General features: G+C 35.3%; 2 protein-coding genes across 2 annotated transcripts; both read left to right on the forward strand.

Annotated features, from left to right (window-relative positions):
• The first annotated feature begins 3193 nt into the window (after nt 1-3193).
• pigw (phosphatidylinositol glycan anchor biosynthesis, class W) lies at nt 3194-5718 on the forward strand. The gene is made up of 2 exons (XM_042757276.1): nt 3194-3449; nt 4129-5718. The coding sequence occupies exon 2, from the start codon at nt 4132-4134 to the stop codon at nt 5608-5610; it is 1479 nt and encodes a 492-aa protein (XP_042613210.1). The 5' UTR covers nt 3194-3449; nt 4129-4131; the 3' UTR covers nt 5611-5718.
• A 755-nt stretch (nt 5719-6473) lies between these two features.
• LOC109066454 (gametogenetin-binding protein 2-like) lies at nt 6474-18242 on the forward strand. The gene is made up of 14 exons (XM_042757270.1): nt 6474-6628; nt 8334-8444; nt 9728-9808; nt 9952-10205; nt 10554-10652; nt 11296-11409; nt 11510-11719; nt 11858-12032; nt 12889-13071; nt 13928-14075; nt 14174-14299; nt 14531-14685; nt 15653-15877; nt 17499-18242. Exons 2-14 carry the CDS (start codon nt 8352-8354, stop codon nt 17673-17675), a joined length of 2040 nt encoding a protein of 679 aa, XP_042613204.1. The 5' UTR covers nt 6474-6628; nt 8334-8351; the 3' UTR covers nt 17676-18242.
• The last annotated feature ends 759 nt before the right edge of the window (nt 18243-19001 follow it).

A 19001-nucleotide genomic window follows, 5' to 3' on the forward strand; every position in this document is an offset into this window, starting at 1 on the left:
TTGCAAAAGAAAATAAAGTTTTTGCCAAACAAAAATTAAAGTATTGAGGAAAATAATTTTGCTTTTGCAAACAAAAATAAAGAATTGCAAAACATAAATGATACCGCGCGGAAAGCAATGATTTTGCAATACTATTTTCCATGGTCATATCTACAATTTTGTTTGCAACACTGATTTTAGTTTGCGCGTCAGTCTAGTTTGAGCTTGCGCTGCAGTTTTTCCTGTGCGCTTCATTTTTCTGCGCGTCTCGCTTTGTGACACTGTTTTGACGTGGGGGTGGAGTCAAGGGGCAGGGCGTGTACAACAGGCCTCCCTGGAAGTGACGTCATCGGCCCGAGACGCAGCTCACTGATCCAGGTACTGTCATGATGAGCAGATGCATGCGAGTGGATCGCTTCCTTTTATTCACTAGCATTAAAACATGCATGGTTTCGTTTTTATTAACTTTATTAACAAATGTATATGTGTATTAGCAGCGTTTGCTCAAGGTTAAAGAAGTTGTTACCATGCACATCGGTATTGTTTATTTCCTCTCGATGTGCACTCTTTTACTGGCATAAAGTTGGCTTGACGTTGGACGTTTCGATATTCGCAAATCTAGGGAACGTCTCTAAAGTTACATGCGAAACTACTATACACTTCTCTAACGTCAATAGCATGCAAGGAGAATGACTAACAGTCATGAAAAAAGCTGTTAACTGTTCATCCAGGTGTCAACTATAATGCACACCTTTTATATTTTTTGAAAAATTATTAAAATAAACTGTAAATCATATGTAAAATATTGCTACTTTTCATTACACTTTTCATTAAAGTGCACTTTAGAGGATGAATTTAACAATAACCCTATTAATAATAAATACTAGAATTATAAATGAATAATTTCGCTAGTTTCATTTGTAAATGAAAACACTAATTTAACAAAGAACGTTAATTAGGTAAGCAATACACGAATTAAAAGGGGAAATAAGCATAACAATAAATATAAAAATATAGCCCTATTTAATATAATATTATTATCAATTATTATATACGTTTAGCCTATATGAATAAATGAATGATGCATTTATATAGCGTTTTATAATGTATGGTTGTACACCCAATTCGCTGTACGATCATGTGGGGGGTCTCTCCTCAACCACCAGCAGTGTGCAGCATCCACTTGGATATATTATATATATATAATGATAAAAATAATAATAAAGCTTATATGCACATATATTACATAAAAAGACACGATCAACGGACTGTGGGATGGATAAAAATATTTGATCAATCTCTGATAATCTCAGGTTGCTATGGTCACGCGGGTTTGTTTATGCATTAAACTCGTGGCAAAATTAAACCAAAAAGATTCGAGCTTCACCTTTTTTTTTTTTGTCTTACAATGACAGTCATTTATTAATTTATGCCAGGAGTTATGTAAATGAAAAACGAAGTCGAGATCGACTATAAAACTTGAGTCGTAGACCTGTTTAATGATGTACGTTATAGTTTATGAAGTGAATTGCATAATTTTACATTAAAACTAGCAGTAACTCTGAACAAATGTGAACAAAGAACGCTTCTGTGCGCTGGCGTCCTCCCACAGGTTAGATCTTAAACAAACACTGTTAATACACATGCAGTTAACCAAATGAAAACAATATACATTTAATGCTATAAAAGTGTGTGACTGGCATAAAGTTGGCTTGACGTTGGACGTTCGATATTCGCAAATCTAGGGACCGTCTCTAAAGTTACATGCGAAACTACTATACACTTCTCTAACGTCGATAGCAAATGCAAGGAGAATGACTAACAGTCATGAAAACACACTGTTAACTGTTCATCCAGGTGTCAACTACTATAATGCACACCTTTTATATTTTTTTGATAATTATTAAAAATAAACTGTAAATCAAATGTAAAAATATCCTTGCTACTTTTCATTACCGAATGGGCTCAAATTTAAAATATGCCATAATTTGAAGCTCAATAGCATTTGAACAGAAGTACTCACTTTCATAAAACATACTATAAAGTGTTCATCTAGGTGTCAACTATAATGCACACCATTCATATTTTTCATAATTATTCAAGTAAACTGTAAATCATATGTAAAATATTGCTACTTTTCATTACCGATTGCACTTAAATACAAATTTAAGCTCAATAGCATTTGAACAGAATGACTCACTTTCATAAAACATACTGTAAAGTGTTCATCTTCGTGTCAGCTATAATACACACCGTTCATATTTTTCATAATTATTCAAATAAACTGTCAAATCATATGTAAAATATTGCTATTTTTCATTTGAGCTTTTGAGCTTTAAATTAGTGTTTACGTCCATTGGTAATGAAAAAAGTAGCAATATTTGCACATATGATTTACAGTTTATTTTAATAATTATCAAAAAATATAAAAGGTGTGCATTATAGTTGACACCTGGATGAACAGTTTAACAGTTGTTTTCATGACTGTTAGTCATTCTCCTTGGCATGCTATTGACGTTAGAGAAGTGTTTAGTAGTTTCGCATGTAACTTTAGAGACGGTCCCTAGGATTTGCGAATATCGAACGTCCAACGTCAAGCCAACTTTATGCCAGTAAAAGAGTGCACATCGAGAGAAATAAACAACAGATGTGCATGGTAACAACTTCTTTAACTTGAGCAAACGCTGCTAATACACATATCACATTTGTTAATAAAGTTAATAAAACGAAAACCATGCATGTTTTAATGCTAGTGAATAACAAGGAAGCGATCCACTCGCATGCATCTGCTCATCATGACAGTACCTGGATCAGTGAGCTGCGTCTCGGGCCGATGACAGTCACTTCCAGGGAGGCATGTTGTACACGCCCCTGTCCCTTGACTCCACCCCACGTCAAAACAGTGTCACAAAGCGAGACGCGCAAAAAATGAAGCGCACAGGAAAAAACTGCAGCGCAAGCTCAAACTAGACTGACGCGCGAAATAAAATCAGTGTTGCAAATAAAATTGTAGATATGACCATGGAAAATATGTATTGCAAAATCATTGCTTTCGCGCGGTATCATTTATGTTTTGCAATTCTTTATTTTTGTTTGCAAAAAGCAAAATTATTTTCCTCAATACTTTAATTTTTGTTTGCAAAACTTTATTTTCTTTTGCAAAACTTTATTTTTTTGCGTATATATGTGATATTATATTGACTCCATAGTCCCAAACCCAATGTGTGGCTGCACTTTGTTATAAAGTGAGGATTATGACTGAAGAATGAACGATCTGTAAGACGAATGTTTATTTGTACTATTTAATAAAGAGGTAAACGTACAGTAAGCATATATTGGAGTCCATATTTAGTGTCCTAAACTGGTTTATCCTGACAGCCCACTGCTGTAATGTTGGTCTCTGCAGTTTAGTTTAAAATTAGTTTAACCTAACCTGGTTTATCTAATGTCCACACATCACACGGGAAGAGGTTGGTCACATTTTCCTTATCCATACCATAAATAGTTAATTAAATATGTTTCTTGATTGAATTGCTTTCATGTCTGGAATTGTTTGAACATAAAACTTTGAGATCAAAACCACCACTGCATCCTAATGGAAGATTTTAGGTGATTGATTTAATTAATGTGTGTGTGTGTGTGTGTGTCTATCTATCATCCATCTATCTAAAAAAACAATTTGAAACTTTATGTAAAATAATTAGAAAAATGTATTTTAAACAAATATTTCATGAAGTCATTTAATTAAATTATATTCCAACTAATATGTGATCATATAAACGGAATGCATAAGAATTATAAAAAATAAAAGTGATGATTTATTCATATTACAAAGTCTTTTAATTATATGTTAATTCATATCAAGTACTAAAACTGTATGAATATAATTGCGAACAAATTAGAAAATGCATTAATGTAGTCTTTCAATTAATTATTATTTTAATATAAAAACTGCATGCATGCAAATTGTAAAATAATTGCATATTATTGCAATTAATTAATATATCAACTAATATGTGATCATAAAAATATCTGTCTGTCTTTATTTCAGTAAAGTGTGCACAAACTATCTACTGCATCATCTGCTGAAAGTGAGTAAAGCTGTGTTTGTTTATTTTACTCATTTTCACATTTGTCTCTTCTTTACAGAGAATGGCATCGGCAGAAGTAAAAGTTGCATTTGTCAGTAATCACAATGGGACGACCTTGACGGAGGTTTCGCTGGGATCCCTCTTAGCCCCGCTGTGTTTTCTCAGCCGAGGACTCTTACTGATAGTCTTCCACTTGGGAAAAGGGGATCTTCCGTTCTCCTGGGGATCCCATCTCCTGCTGGACTTCACTTCACTGATAATGCCTCTGGTCCTGTCATGCACCGCACTGAGCGACATCCTTCACTTTGTCATCACAGGCATCGCTGTAGTTGATGTTGTTGTCCTTTACCTTGTATACAAGAACAGAAAGCATCAAGGTTCCCTCCACAGTACAATTGACAGGTTTGTGCAAAGCAGAGTAGAATCCAACCTGGTCCCGTTTGTAACCGTGTTCCGGGTTCTGGTCAACGTGAAGACCGCCATAAGCATTCTGGCTGTTGATTTTAGCGTCTTCCCAAGACGTTATGCAAAAACGGAGACGTATGGAACAGGGGTGATGGATTTCGGCGTCGGAGCGTACGTAATGGCCAACGCGTTGGTGTGTCCCGAAGCAAGAGGAAAGAACATTCAAGGCTCGAAGATCAGTCATGTGTTTAAACAGTTGATTTCCGTCTGGCCTATGGTCTTGTTAGGGTTTGTGAGACTTGCGAGCGTCAAATCGTCAGGGTACCACGAACATGTGACGGAGTATGGAGTTCACTGGAACTTCTTCTTCACGTTAGCCATCGTCAGAGTGGTGGCGTCCGCACTTCTGGCTCTGTTTCCTGTGAACTCCTCATGGCTTCTTGCTCTTCTCATTGGTGGGACCTACCAGGTTGTTTTGGAGACAACAGGTCTGAAGTCCTTTCTCCTTCACAATAACGAGCGCACAGGCTTTCTGCAGGCAAACAGAGAGGGCATCTTCTCGGTTGTGGGTTATATAGTTATCTACATGGCTGGGGTTCAGGTTGGCCGCTACCTCATGCAGAGCAGAAATTTGGTTAAAGACTGGATCAGAGTGATCCGTAACCTTCTGTTAAGCAGTTTTGTGTTGTTCTTCACTCTTTACGTGTGCCAGATATGCACTGAGCCAGTGTCACGCAGAATGGCCAACCTTTCCTTCTGTATTTGGACTGTAGCACAGGCTTTATTCTTTCTCTCATGCCTTAGCATTGCTGATTTACTGCTACTTTTTTCTAAAGCCATCTCTAATTTTTCTTTTGTGTCTGCATCGTGGTGTCCGTATCAAAACAGGAAGTCATTAGCGGTCGAGAAAATGAGAAAAAATACGGATGCATTATGCCTCGTACAGTCTGTTAACCGGAATCAGTTGTTATATTTCCTACTCGCAAATGTCATGACTGGTTTGACCAATGTGTTAGTCGACACGCTGAACAGCAGCGATGTTTTAGCTGTAAGTGTCCTGCTATTGTATATGTTCATGAACAGCTTACTCATATTCATATTGCATATCAATAAAATAACCGTTAAGTTCTGGTAAAGAACTTTTTGTTTAGTTTCCGATTACACTGTATTTTTTTTTTTTAATGGCTCTCTCGTTTTAACTGCTGTGAAATACGCTGTATAAATAATAAATTGTTTGCAAAGTGCAAATAAAATTGAATGTGTTTTATGTAAATTTTTACTAATAATACAAAGACTTTAATATTAACTTAAGTCGTAAAACTATATGAAAAAATAATTGTAAAAGTATTAGAGAAATTGTATTTTAAATGTTTCATGTGGCCTTATAATTAAATAATATTTTGACTAATAAGCAATCATGAAAACTGCATGCATACTATTTATAAAGAATCAAAGAATGCTGATTTTTACTAATATTCCAGTCTCTTAATTACACTTTTAATTAATATAAAGTAATAAAACTATACGAAAAATAATAATAAAAGATTAGAAAATGCATTTTAAACAAACATTCCATGTAGTCTAATATGCAGTCATAAAAACTGCTTTTTCCTAACAATACAAAGTTATTTTTAATTGTTTTATGGATTGAAATACAATTCTATAATCATTTTTAAATGCCTCAAAACAAGAAGAAACTGAAACAAACGTACATTTATGTATATAAAACCTGGCCACAATCAACATATTATTGCACAGAAATGAAATATCTTTATTTTGCATAAAGACACCAAATTTATGCAAGGTAATAGTCACATTTTTGGTATTCAACCACTCAAAAAATTGGTAAAAAAAATAAAAAAAGATGTTGATGAGGTTCAGTATCTTTCAGGCAGAAAATAAATACATTAAAATCCAAATTAAATCATGGATAAATTATTGTTTTGTACTTCTTTCATTTTAAGTATAGGAAATGACAAGCTCCATCCATGCGTCAATCAAACGGCGCACCTGACGTCGCGCCCCTCAGAGCCCGGAAGTAGTTTTCTGACGTATTAGGGGGCCAAGGGTCATAGAACATTCGCCTGCCACATACGCCTCTGTCGCATTTGTTTGTTTTTGTCCAAAAACAAAGAAACAACTTTCGAAAACAGGTGAGTACGACAGCTACAGCTTGATATTAGTGCATTTAGTCGCTCTTTTAAGTGCAATAACGGCTGAAAAGTAACGCCACAGGGAGGATAAACCCGAAAAGCGGGGAGTCAGTCAGTCAAAGTAGGTCTGTGACAGCACACTTTAGAATGTAAACGCTTGATTTGTTTTAAAAGTACATTTGCACCCTGTTTAGCATCAAATAAAACGTGTTTTGTTCGGTTTAAAGGCTCCCTCGGGCGAGCTAGAGACAGAACTAGCATGCTAATCGGCTTGAATAAAACTTTCGCAGGTTAGCTGTGTGCTAACTTGACTCCGAGACACAAAACGTTCTCTCTTTTTTGTAACATCATCTCAGATTCCATCCCCGCAGCATTAAATATGTCAAAATGACTCGTTTAAGTTGCTCTACAGGTGGGTGCGAGCGTTTCGATCGCTAACAGGCTAATTAGCTAATGTGTCGTTGGTCGTGAGTACAGCTCTGATTATTTCACTGTTGTCATGACTACCAGACTGTCAGGCTGATCTAATATGAATATGAATATGATCTGAAAATGTTTTATAGATATTCTAGAGCTTCGAGAGGCTGGTTTGGTGGTTGTTTTTTAGCTGCTCGTTGTTAGCATGTAATGTGGCTTGACCTCTGATGAAGAAGTTAAGTTACTGTATTTATTTGACACTTCTGTACCTAAATATGCAGATATGATGCATGTACATAAGTTTCATTCAGACTGGGGTGTACAGCTGGGGATAGTAAGTGTTTAAGCTCGTATGTGTAAGCTAATAATCCTTAGAAAAGCTCCAAGGGCTGCTGGGAATCCAGTGTTTGTGTTTTAGAAACGGACAAATATTAATTAATCTGGGTGAGAAAAGCAGGTATGTGAAAGAATAAAATAGTATATTAATTTTATAAAAATTATTTAATTATTATTAATTTAATTAAACCAATAAATAGTTTATAACTAGTTGCAGTAATACTATTGTACCGCAAAAAATAAGTATTAATAATAAAAATATTATTTATTTTTATTATTTAAATTATTAAATGAAATATTACTGTTGCAGATAATTCTTTTGTACTGTAATAATTATAATAATTTAATGTTATTATTTGAATATCAAATATTGAACAAAGAAATATATTGCTATTGCGGTAACAATATTGTGCTGTAAAAAACAAGTATTTAATAATAAGTGAGGGGTAATATACATCCAGCCGGTTGTTATTGAAGAATAACATACCTCGGAATGTTGTGACTGACCCATCAGAATCAAGTATTATACAGAGCCATGTTATATTAATAAATATCTTAATTTGATATTTAAATGATAAAATTAAATAAATATTACTGTCGCAGTAATACTACTGTACTGTAAAAAGCAAGTATTTAAATTTTACATTTTATTTTTATTATTCAAATTATAGAAATTAATCAAACAAATTACTTTTTATTTATTATTATGGTTATTATCGTTATTATTTTAAGGAAAATTACAATACTAACATTAATGTATGCCCTGCGCGTTAAAATTTTCAAAAACTAAAATTCTCGTGGGTCGTGCTTTTCACTTCAGAAAAATTGGCAGTCCATATAAATACGGAAAAATGACGTTCCTGGAAAATGAAAAGTGTCCTGTATTGGAGCTCATAGTGGAGGTGATATTGTGAATGCACGGCTAACTGAGATTGTGTCCTCGCACTCACAGGCAGATCTGGGCAAAGACATGGCGCGTCTGGTGGCTGTCTGCAGGGACGGGGAAGAGGACTATCTGTTTCTTGCACGCCAGATTCCCTTGTACATCGATGACTCTCTCACGGTAAGATCATGTTTTGGTTTCCCTTTGCATTTCACTCTCTCCTTAGTCTATAAACGGTTTATAATGAAGCCAATCTGCCAAAACGACAGCTTGTGGAATGTGCCACTTTATGATATAATAGTGTGGCTAAACCCCGCCCCCGCTGAAGAAGATCAACGCCTGCTTCTCTATCAGTGCCTGTTTAGCTCCGCCCACCCATTCGCACACACGTAGGGTAAATAACGAGAGAGACGAACGCAGGTCTATGCAGAAATCCAACGATAAAGATGCTCCGAAGACAATGAGATGCTGTTTAGAGCCAAGCTGTGGAAAACACAGTCTTTGCATCGCCTTCCTTCTGATCCCAACATTAGGAAAGAGTGGATGAAGTTAATTTTTAATGACCGCATCAGTAAGAACTTGGTCCTTTGTTCACTTCATTTTACCGCGGATTAGTTTACAAACCAGTCACAATTCGACGCAGGTTGAATCTAAAGACGATGCTGTGATGAATATATTGGATCCGACAGTAATGTTGCACCACACAAGTGTGAGTAACTGTTTTAATTACATGGTTTGATAAGTACTGAGTATCAGTCGTGGACTAATGGTTAGAGAGTCAGACTTGTAACCTGAAGGGCGCTTTTCTAGTAACCGTAAGGTTGTCGAACCCCCAACTGCTCCCCAGGTGCCGCAGCAGTATGGCTGCCCACTGCTCCGGGTGTGTGTTCATAGTGTGTGTGTGTGTGTACTGCTGTGTGTGTGTGCACTTGGATGGGTGAAATGCAGAGCACAAATTCAAGAGTATGGGTCACCATACTTGACCACACGTCACTTCACTTATGTGTTTTTAACCTAAATCGCAGCAGCGTCCATCTATGAAAAACTGCAAAACTGTTGGCCAATCATAGCAGTGGGCGTTTACTTCCGAGTCTACAATCCGTCTCGCCTATTGAAAGATGAAAGATGTTTTCATCTCTGAAAACAGGACAGAAAAAGCCTATTACTTCTAAATTATGTTTTTTTTTATGTAAAAATTTTGATAACATTATAAGAAGACCTCAAAGAAACGTACAATATAATAAGAAAAATATGGTCATATGGTGTGTGATTTATCTGGCGATTTGTGTATTTTAGCTGCTGATACCATTAAGCTGGTTAGAGGTTTGTCTTGGCAGGCAATTTTGTATTAAGCAGTTGCACGTTCCCCTATACATGCATTACTGAAAGCAAACTAAAGTCACAGTTATATAGGAAGAAGCGCTGTGTTATTTTGATGATATCTATGCATGTTTATGTTGTAGATGGTGATGGAGTTTCCTGACAGTATTCTGGACTTTGACAGCTATCAGATCAACAGTTCACAAATGAAGCAGTTTATTGAGGTAAACAATGACATTTTCGTATATGTGTGTGTGTATATATAGAATATCACTTTTCCAGCTTGACAGAGGCACAAAAAAAACAAAAGATAGTCAGATTTTTTGGCTTCCGGCTTCACCTTTCCACCTGTGTTTTGGTCCACCAGCATCACAGCATGCTAAAGCAGCAGGACCTGAACATGGCGTTGATGGTGATGTCTCGTGAGGTGTTCAGCGCTCTGTCTCAGTCGGTGCCGTGCGTGGGCTGCCGGCGCAGCGTGGAGCATCTGTTCTCTCAGCTCACGGACTCTGGGTACTTTGCGCTAGATCCGCTCACTGTGGGATCCTCTGGAGTGCTGTCAGTCACACGCGCGTGTCTCACAGACCCCAGGAAGCTCTACACACTCTTTTATGTTCACGGGTAAGTGCTACAGACACTGTTTAGTGTCCGACATTTGCCTCAAACCAACTGAAGTCTGCATAAAACATTTTATTTTTTATTAAAAGTTTCTGGAAAAAATTTGGTTCATTTTTATAATTTTTCTTTAAGGTGGAATGATGGGCAGGGAAAATATTAACTATTAATCATCATCATAGCCTCACAATCCAATAAAATTAAGCTTCAGCCTACATTATGGAAGCTCAGTGCATTATATTAAGTAAAGGATATGCAGTTTGAATCATTTTGTCTGTTAGTTTGTTTTCCTTTGCCTGTATGATTTAGTTGTGTTTTTCATTTTAACGTGTGCTTTTTCTTTCCTTGTTGTAGGTCAAAGTTAAACAGCGTAATTGACTCTATTCCCATGAGTAAAAAGAACAAGCGCTGTCAGCTGCACTCTTTAGACACGCACAAACCGAAGCCTTTAGGGTGAGTCAGTAACTTTTTGTTTTTAATCATCATGTTACATTTGGTGTTTTTTCTTCTGTGCTTCCTTGACAACATAACCAAACAAAAATGTATTATAATGTAAATATTTAGGGGTAAGAAATCAATGAATATATGAAAATCTTGGGTGAGTAGTGGTCAGGGTCGGAAATTAATGAGCGCACCAAAATTAACAAAAACACCTCCCAGATTCAACATAAGGGTTCAAAAAATGCCTCTACAGAAATAAAGTAAATATATTCTGACTCTTGACATTAATAAAATGAATAAAAGTTGGATGTTTCTATTACAATATATATTACAAGAAACCGATAACCGATTATTTATTTTCCATTATATATAGGACAGTTTTATGTAAGATGAGATAAATTACATTGATCTCATAACATTATGCAGTTGTTAACTGTGTGAATAAACCATGGCAGATGCATTGGTAACATATATTTGACATAAAAAACAAAACAGATTCATTCAATGATGTAATTATAAAAAAATGCACTTACAAAGCGCAAAATAAAAATGCCACTGGAAATCAGTCCTGGGGCAAAAATTGTACATTTCTGCTCCTGAGTTACACGTGACAATATCAGTAGGTTGTTTGGTAACCGTGGTTACGGTCCTGCAGGGGCAGCTGGATGGACGTGTGGGAGCTGATGTCACAGGAGTGTCGTGATGAAGTGGTTTTGATTGACAGCACCTCTTTACTGGAGACTCTGGAGACGTACCTGCGCAAACACCGGTGAGAGCGTGTGACCCTGTGACCTCAACATACTTCTCTTCATCGTCTCAGAGACAAAAATGTATTTATTGTTTTTCTCTTTCTGCAACATCATTCTCAGGTTCTGTACTGACTGTAAGAACAAGGTTTTGAGGGCGTATAACATCCTGGTAGGAGATCTGGACTGCAGTAAGGAGAAGGGCTACTGTGCGGCTCTGTATGAGGGGTTACGCTGCTGCCCCCATGAGCACCACATCCACGTCTGCTGCGAGACTGATTTCATCGCACACTTACTGGGCCGAGCAGAACCCGAGTTCGCTGGGGGTTATGAGTGAGTGATCCAGTCCTCGTGGAGTTTGTTTGATGCTGTGCATTAAAGTCACACCATTTAATCTACTGGAAATCAGATGTATTAGCTATTTTAATATCGTAGATATACCTTCATTAAGAGTGTTTGGCTCATTTACAGGCGTCGAGAGAGACACGCGAAGACCATAGATATCGCACAGGAGGAGGTGCTGACGTGTCTAGGAATACACCTGTACGAGCGGCTGCACAGAATCTGGCAGAAGCTGCGAGCAGAAGAGCAGACGTGGCAGATGCTCTTCTATCTGGGCATCGATGCGCTCCGCAAAAGCTTCGAGGTAACGCTCTCATGTGGTGTTCATGCTGAGAGCCATTTCATTCGTAAATGTTACTTTCTATCAGTAGGGTATAAATCCAACAAATAAAATCATTAAAAAGTATTATATTTTCGACACCATCTGGTGAATTAACAGTTAATGGTAGGAAAAGGCTTAAAAAATAGTGTAAATATACAATTGGTATAAATATATAATTTTTTTTTGTTTTGCTGGAAAACATAAAATTCACAGGGTTTTAAATAGTATATGCATATATTTTGTTCACATAGGTTGCAAAAAATAAAACTTCTTATGTAATATTAATATACACAAGCAGTTTTATATAAATAATTTTGACCTCCTGAGGTTCCATTTATTGACCTTTTGTTGTTGTTGTTTGACTTCATTCAGTGAGGGAGTTTTAGGGCCAGATAAACTGACAGCTCATGTCAGTGCAAACCCTCTTTTGCCGTTAAATAAAGGACTGTCAGGATTTACTAAAGACACACAGTGGAAAAATTTGTGATAAAAATACATAGTTAATACATAGTTAACTTAATGTATATCCATTTGTAGGAGTTTCCCTTTCAGATGCATGATTTATGTTGGGAGAGTATTTAAATTAATCATGCAATGCAATTCACTGGTATTTGCACCATTATTTAACACCCGTTTGATTGCATTGATCCTTATGCATATGTGTTTTTTTTTATTTGTGCATTGTCTGTAGATCCACTCCCATCTGTGTTTAAATGGGATTGCACTTTCACACTAATTTGCCCTGTTTAGTAAACCTGGCCCTTCATTCTTATTTTGTACTTCTGGAAAGTTTCATTTATTAGAATGTGCACACTTGATTTATGTTAATGATGTGCAGATGTCGGTGGAGAGGGTTCAGGGCATCAGCCGGCTGGAGCAGCTCTGTGAGGAGCTCTCAGAAGAGGAGCGAGCCAAAGAACTCAAACAGGAGAAAAAGAGGCAAAAACGCAAGAACAGACGCAAAAACAAGTGTGGCTTTGAACAAGAGGTGGAGGGGGAAAAGGATAAAAGTCTTGATGAGGTAATGACAGATTTAATGCGTCTCTGTTTCTCTCCTTCACTGTCTTCTCTAATAGCACTGTTTATTATATTGCCTGAAATACTACAGTGACTACGTTTGATTGGATTGCAAACCAAAACTGAAAGGACTGCGCATGTGCAGTGATGCAGAAATAGCATAATGACATTCTTCCTGTTGAATAAAGTGTTGTATAAATGAGTGTCCTGTCATAATATAACTCTAACTATAATATACAGACGACTGGTTTGGGGGCATTCTTACTGTGCGATAAATATAAGCAGCACAGCACAACAGTTTATGCTTGTTGATGCCAAATTATGAGACAAATAGAGAGAAATGAATAGATATTGATTCCGCTGTTTAAAACAAATAAAGAAACTGTAGGAAAATGCTTATTATGCGCAAACAGCCGGAAACTATATTAATGCAGTGTGTGCAATTCTGATCGGAAGCTTGTGACATATAAACGCGCACATTAACCCGATCACTTTATTTAGCGTTCATGTAAACACTGTTTGGATTTGCTGCTTAAGAAACATTTCTGATTATTATCAATGTTGAAAACAGTTGTTAAGTTTTTATTTTTTTTATATTCTTTCAAGGAAAGTTCAGAAGAACAGCATTTATATGAAACGGAATTCTTTTGTAACATTTATAAATGCATTAACTGTTACTTTTGACAAATTTTTATAAATACTTTTAAATAAAAGTATTATTTCAATTAAAATTAACTTTAAAAAAAATCATTTTAATGGTATAAAATAATGTGGCTTTCAGTTAGGCTAACTCTATTGATTGTTATATTTATTTTAAGTTGTATATATGTATAGTTCCCTTGCTCTTGGTCTTTTTGCAGGGTTCGTCTGAGTCTGTGGACGGCGGCTGTAAGTCGTGTGGCAGTGGAGAGGAGTCTGTCAGCAGCGCGGAGGTCATCATCACCAGCGAGAGTTCATCCTGCACCTGCTCCGCCGCCTCCATCCTGCATTCCCCCCAAATCAAGAAAGGTATAGAGGGCTTTTCTTTTTCTTTAATAATGGAATTATGCATACGAGTTACCCAGAATGCACCTGACTGTCGGGTTTGTGTCTGTTTGTTCCTCTAGCACTGTTGCCTCACAGTAACGGCAGTGACTGTGGCTACTGTTCCAGTATGGAGGGCAGCGAGACTGGATCCAGAGAAGGCTCAGACGTGGCCTGCACCGAGGGCATGTGCAACCATGACGAAACGGGTATGGAAATAAATGTGGTGATAATTTGTCAATCTCCAGGTCTATTTAAAAAAAAAAAAAAAACATTTATTAAGTAATAATGATTTCAGGTGACTGAGTAAAGCCAGCCAATCAGATTTGAGCTTGCTGTTTTACAAGAGCTCCTGCCATTTTTATGTGCAGCCAGGATCATGTATCGATGGATTCCTTTGATAGACATTTGATTATGATCATACTTATGTTTATCATCAGGTGAATACTCATGTAGTCATCACTGCTCGGAGGAGAAGGAAGAGGACGCTGTGGACAGCTGTGTGGAGTGCTGGGCAAACTCAGAAGACAGCACAAAGGGCAAAAATAAAAAGAAGAAAAGAAAAAACAAGGCGTCACTTTGCAGGAGTGAGCATGTGAGTTCCCACTTGTTTTGGACAAAGTAACCAATTACTTTAGTATGGGTTGCTTTGATTTTTTTTTTTATCAGTTGCTTTCAATGAAGATGCTTCCCAGATAAACTGATCATGTTGAACAACATATGTGACCATGAACCACAAAACCACTCTGAGATACAACTATTTGAAAATCTGGAATCTGAGAGTGCAAAAAAATCTAAATAATGAGAAAATCACCTTTAAAGATGTCCAAATGAGGTTCTTAGCAATGCATATTACTAATCAAAAATTAAGTTTTGATATATTTATGGTAGGGTATCTTCATGGAACATGATCTTTACTTAATATCATGATAATTTTTGGCATAAAAGAAAAATTTATAATTTTGACCCATACAATGTATTTTTGGGTGTTGCTACAAATATACCCCAGAGACTCAAGACAGCTTTTGTGCTCCAGGGGCACATATCTCTTTCTGTATCTTTTTTTAGGCAACCTTTTTTTTTTTTTTTTTTTTTTTTTTTTTTTTTTTTTTTTTAAACAAACAGTTACTGGTTACATAACACACTACAAATAATAATTATTAAATGAATTTCAAAAGACAAAAAAATAAATAAAAAATAGGTAGAAAAGCAATAATAATTAAAAAAAAAAATCTCTCTCTCTCTCTCTCTCTCTCTCTCTCTCTACATATATATATATATATATATATATATATATATATATATATATATATATATATATATATATATATATATATATATATATATATATATATATATATATATATATATATATATATAGTTATAATATAAACATACCTGACAGCTGTTGCTAATAAGTATTAACACTAGCATCTGATTCAACAACAATCAAAATTTAAAAGCTGAAATGTATGACATTACTTAATATCCAAATATTCCGGTTCTTTTCAGTGATGCATGCCATCAAGGCACTGGTTGTGATCTTTTCTTCTCTCTCGTAGGGATCTAAAGCAGATTGCAGTAGGAGAGGATCTGGATCTGCTGCTGTTCACGAGTCTCCCTTCCCTTCACCACATCTGTGCAAAAGCAAAGTACCTCCGTGCTGTGAATCCTGTGAGAGCTTCACTCTTCATGTGAGCAGGAGCAGACACTTCCACAGTCAGCCTGTCTTACCGGACACCTGCGTACAGGAAAACAGCTGTGCCAAGAGCCTCATGGAGTTACTGGTGAGTTTGATACCACAAACTGATGTATTTTTGATCTACATTGTGTGAACCAGTGTTATTTTAGTATTATTTATACACCAATATAATCGTAGGGCTCTGATACTGCATGAATTTTTTTTTTTTTTTCGTTTTCCAGATTTAGCACTGCCTTAAATTAACTTATTTTTACCCACTAAATGATGTTTTTTCAACAAATAAAATTTGTTTCTAGAATAACTTTGGCTGCTGATTTGTCAACTAACTTACTTTATATATATTCCTATTTTCTCTGCAATGAAGTATTGTATTTCATGAATTGTGTTTAACACACAAAAGAGTGATCATCACTCTCGGTGACAGATTATCAGATATATTATCAAAAACTTTTAATGGTACATCCCTACTTTTGGATTTGCTTTTCAGTTCATTTTAGCTTAAGTATTAGTAGTTTTATTATGTGCTTTTGTCACATTCATTACTTTTTTCTTTTTAAATATTTCCATATAACTTTATAATTTTTAAATAATTAAAACAATAATTTGAGTACTTAAGGTTTTTTTTTTTTTAGGACTTACACTTTTCAGTTAGATTTCAAGGCAACAATTTCTATTTTAGTAACTAGTTTTTATTAGTTTTTGGTCTTTTTAAAAGTCCATATACCTGTCATTATTATTTTAGTTTTAGTAATTTAAGAATTTTTATATTAACAGTTCCTAAACATTCTTTTTTTTTTTTTTCAGTTAGTTTCTCAGGCATAAATTTTAAAGCTTTTCATCTAATATTAATATTTTATTCCAGCTTTATTTCAATCGACTAAAAATATTTGTAATAGTTTTAGTTATTTATTCAACGATAACAAAACTAAGATTGAGCTGCCTCTTAAAGGAGTAGTTCACTTCCAGAACAAAAAATTTACAGATCATGTACTCAGCCCCTTGTCATCCAAGATGTTCATGACTTTCTTTCTTCAGTCGTAAAGAAATTGTTTTTTGAGCAAATCATTTCAGGATTTCTCTCCATATAATGGACTTCTATGTTGACCCCGAGTTTGAACTTCCGAAATGCAGTTTAAATGCAGTTTCAAAGGATTCTAAACAATTCCAGTCGAGGAAGAAGGGTCTTATCTAGCGAAACGATCGTTTAAAAAAAAAAAATAAAAAATTTATTTTATTTTTTTTCTTAAAATAATATATTGTCTTGTTTTGCTTTGATTGATTTTTTTTTGTTCATGACAGTTAGGGTGTGTCGAAAAACTCTCATTTTCTCCTCCAACTTCAAAATCGTAATTATCATCATAAAATAAGTGCATTATCTGTAAACTTTTGTTCTGGAAGTGAACTACTCCTTTAAGTCTACTTCTTATAGATTGATACACTAAATATTAAAATGTATTGTTGTGGACTGTAGAACAGTGATAGACTGATGATCAGTGATTTTTAAAATGATGGTAAGTTTTATATTAAGTTTTATATTAAATTTTAAATTTGATGCTTGTACAGACCTCTAGGATGTATTCCAGTCTAATGATGTACTTGTTCAGTTAAATTAAAAATGAATTGTGAAATTGTTTATTACTCACTGCTGTTTGTTTATTGAGATAGTTGCAAGTAGTGACGTTTTGTTGTGACTTCTTTGTGAACAGAATGAATCTGAAGTGACCTCAGATGAAGAGAACTGTCTGACGCAGGACGAGATCCAGTCGTTCGTAGAGAACAACAAAACGTTCTACCGCACACGAGACCAGTACAGACAGCACCTTAAAGATCGCTTCACCCAATACTGCCGCGGCGAGTGGCTGCCGGCCACCAGCGTCAACTAGACTCGCCTCCGCACACGCACACTAACTCACACTTATTTTTATAGAGCGTCAAAACACTCATGATCACTGCTGCATTGAGTTTGGGAATATGAAATGGGTAAGAGAATCAGTTTCAGCGCTGTATTTGATAATGTTCATGTTTGCTGGGTAATGTTACACATCTTTCACATCTATATACACTCTTCCCCTTCAGGCCCCTCCTCTTTCACTCTCAGTCCTTCTTAATCAATCACAGCTGGCTTTGTTTTCCTTTCTCTCTTGACACGCTGATTAGGGAGCAGGTCGTTAGGAACACAGCTGTTAAATGAATCATGGAGCTTGCAGGCCTTGACTGTAGGGTTAGGTGTTGGTAGTCTTAATGTATTGTTTGTTAAATATTTCTTTGTTTTTTGTTTTGTTGTTTGTTCATTTTCACTGACTGTGACCGTTTTAGTGGCAAGAATTGTACCGATGAATGTGTACAGAAATAAATATCTGAATAAAAGGATTTTACAGGAAGATGAAAACAAGTGCAATGTGCAAAATTTACAAAATAAAGAATATTTATTAATATGCATCAAATTTGAATGTGTTTTCTGTGTGTGATTGGGTTTCATAAACATGTATAATCATGTCTCTGTTTGTATTGTTCTGTAGGTTTGTAAATATCTGGTTAGCATATAAAAATGACAAGTTCATATAAAGGTTGCAAAAAAAGAAAACTTTAAAAATGCTTTTTTTCACTTCTAACCTCATGTTATCATCAAAAGGCTTGTTTAATGTCAAAAATATAGTCAGCCGCTAGATGGTGTGTTTTTCTGCTTTTTCCTCCTTGTACTATTACCTAGTACAGATAATCATAGTGAGCTAAAAGATAACTGAAATCTAAAAAGAAGTTCTACAGTGACAGTAATAAGAATAATAAAGCTGTTATTATAGTCCACTAAAACCATAAGAAATGTTACTTGGAAATAATTTTATTTCAGCTCGTTTCCAAGGTAAAATTTCTCATTTTTATTAGCTAAAACGACTAAAACTGAAATATCAATAATCACTATTAAAGATATTTAGAAATTTTAAAATAAAATTGAAGTGAGAAAAATAATTAATTATTAATTAATAATTAATTAAAACACTAAATTACAAATAAAAAATAATACAAACTATTAATAAAAACGATAAAAAAAATCACAATGATATTACAAATATATATATTTAAAAGCTTGTGAACTTCTAAGTCTTTGATATTTATGCCTGGTCGCACGCTTGTTTTGATTTTTATACTTGCCTCCTCCGACACCTTTTATTGAATAACTATATATATATATATATAAAGTATATTTATTT

This window comes from Cyprinus carpio, chromosome A5, assembly GCF_018340385.1.
Source record: "Cyprinus carpio isolate SPL01 chromosome A5, ASM1834038v1, whole genome shotgun sequence".
Classification (NCBI taxonomy): Eukaryota; Metazoa; Chordata; class Actinopteri; order Cypriniformes; family Cyprinidae; genus Cyprinus; species Cyprinus carpio.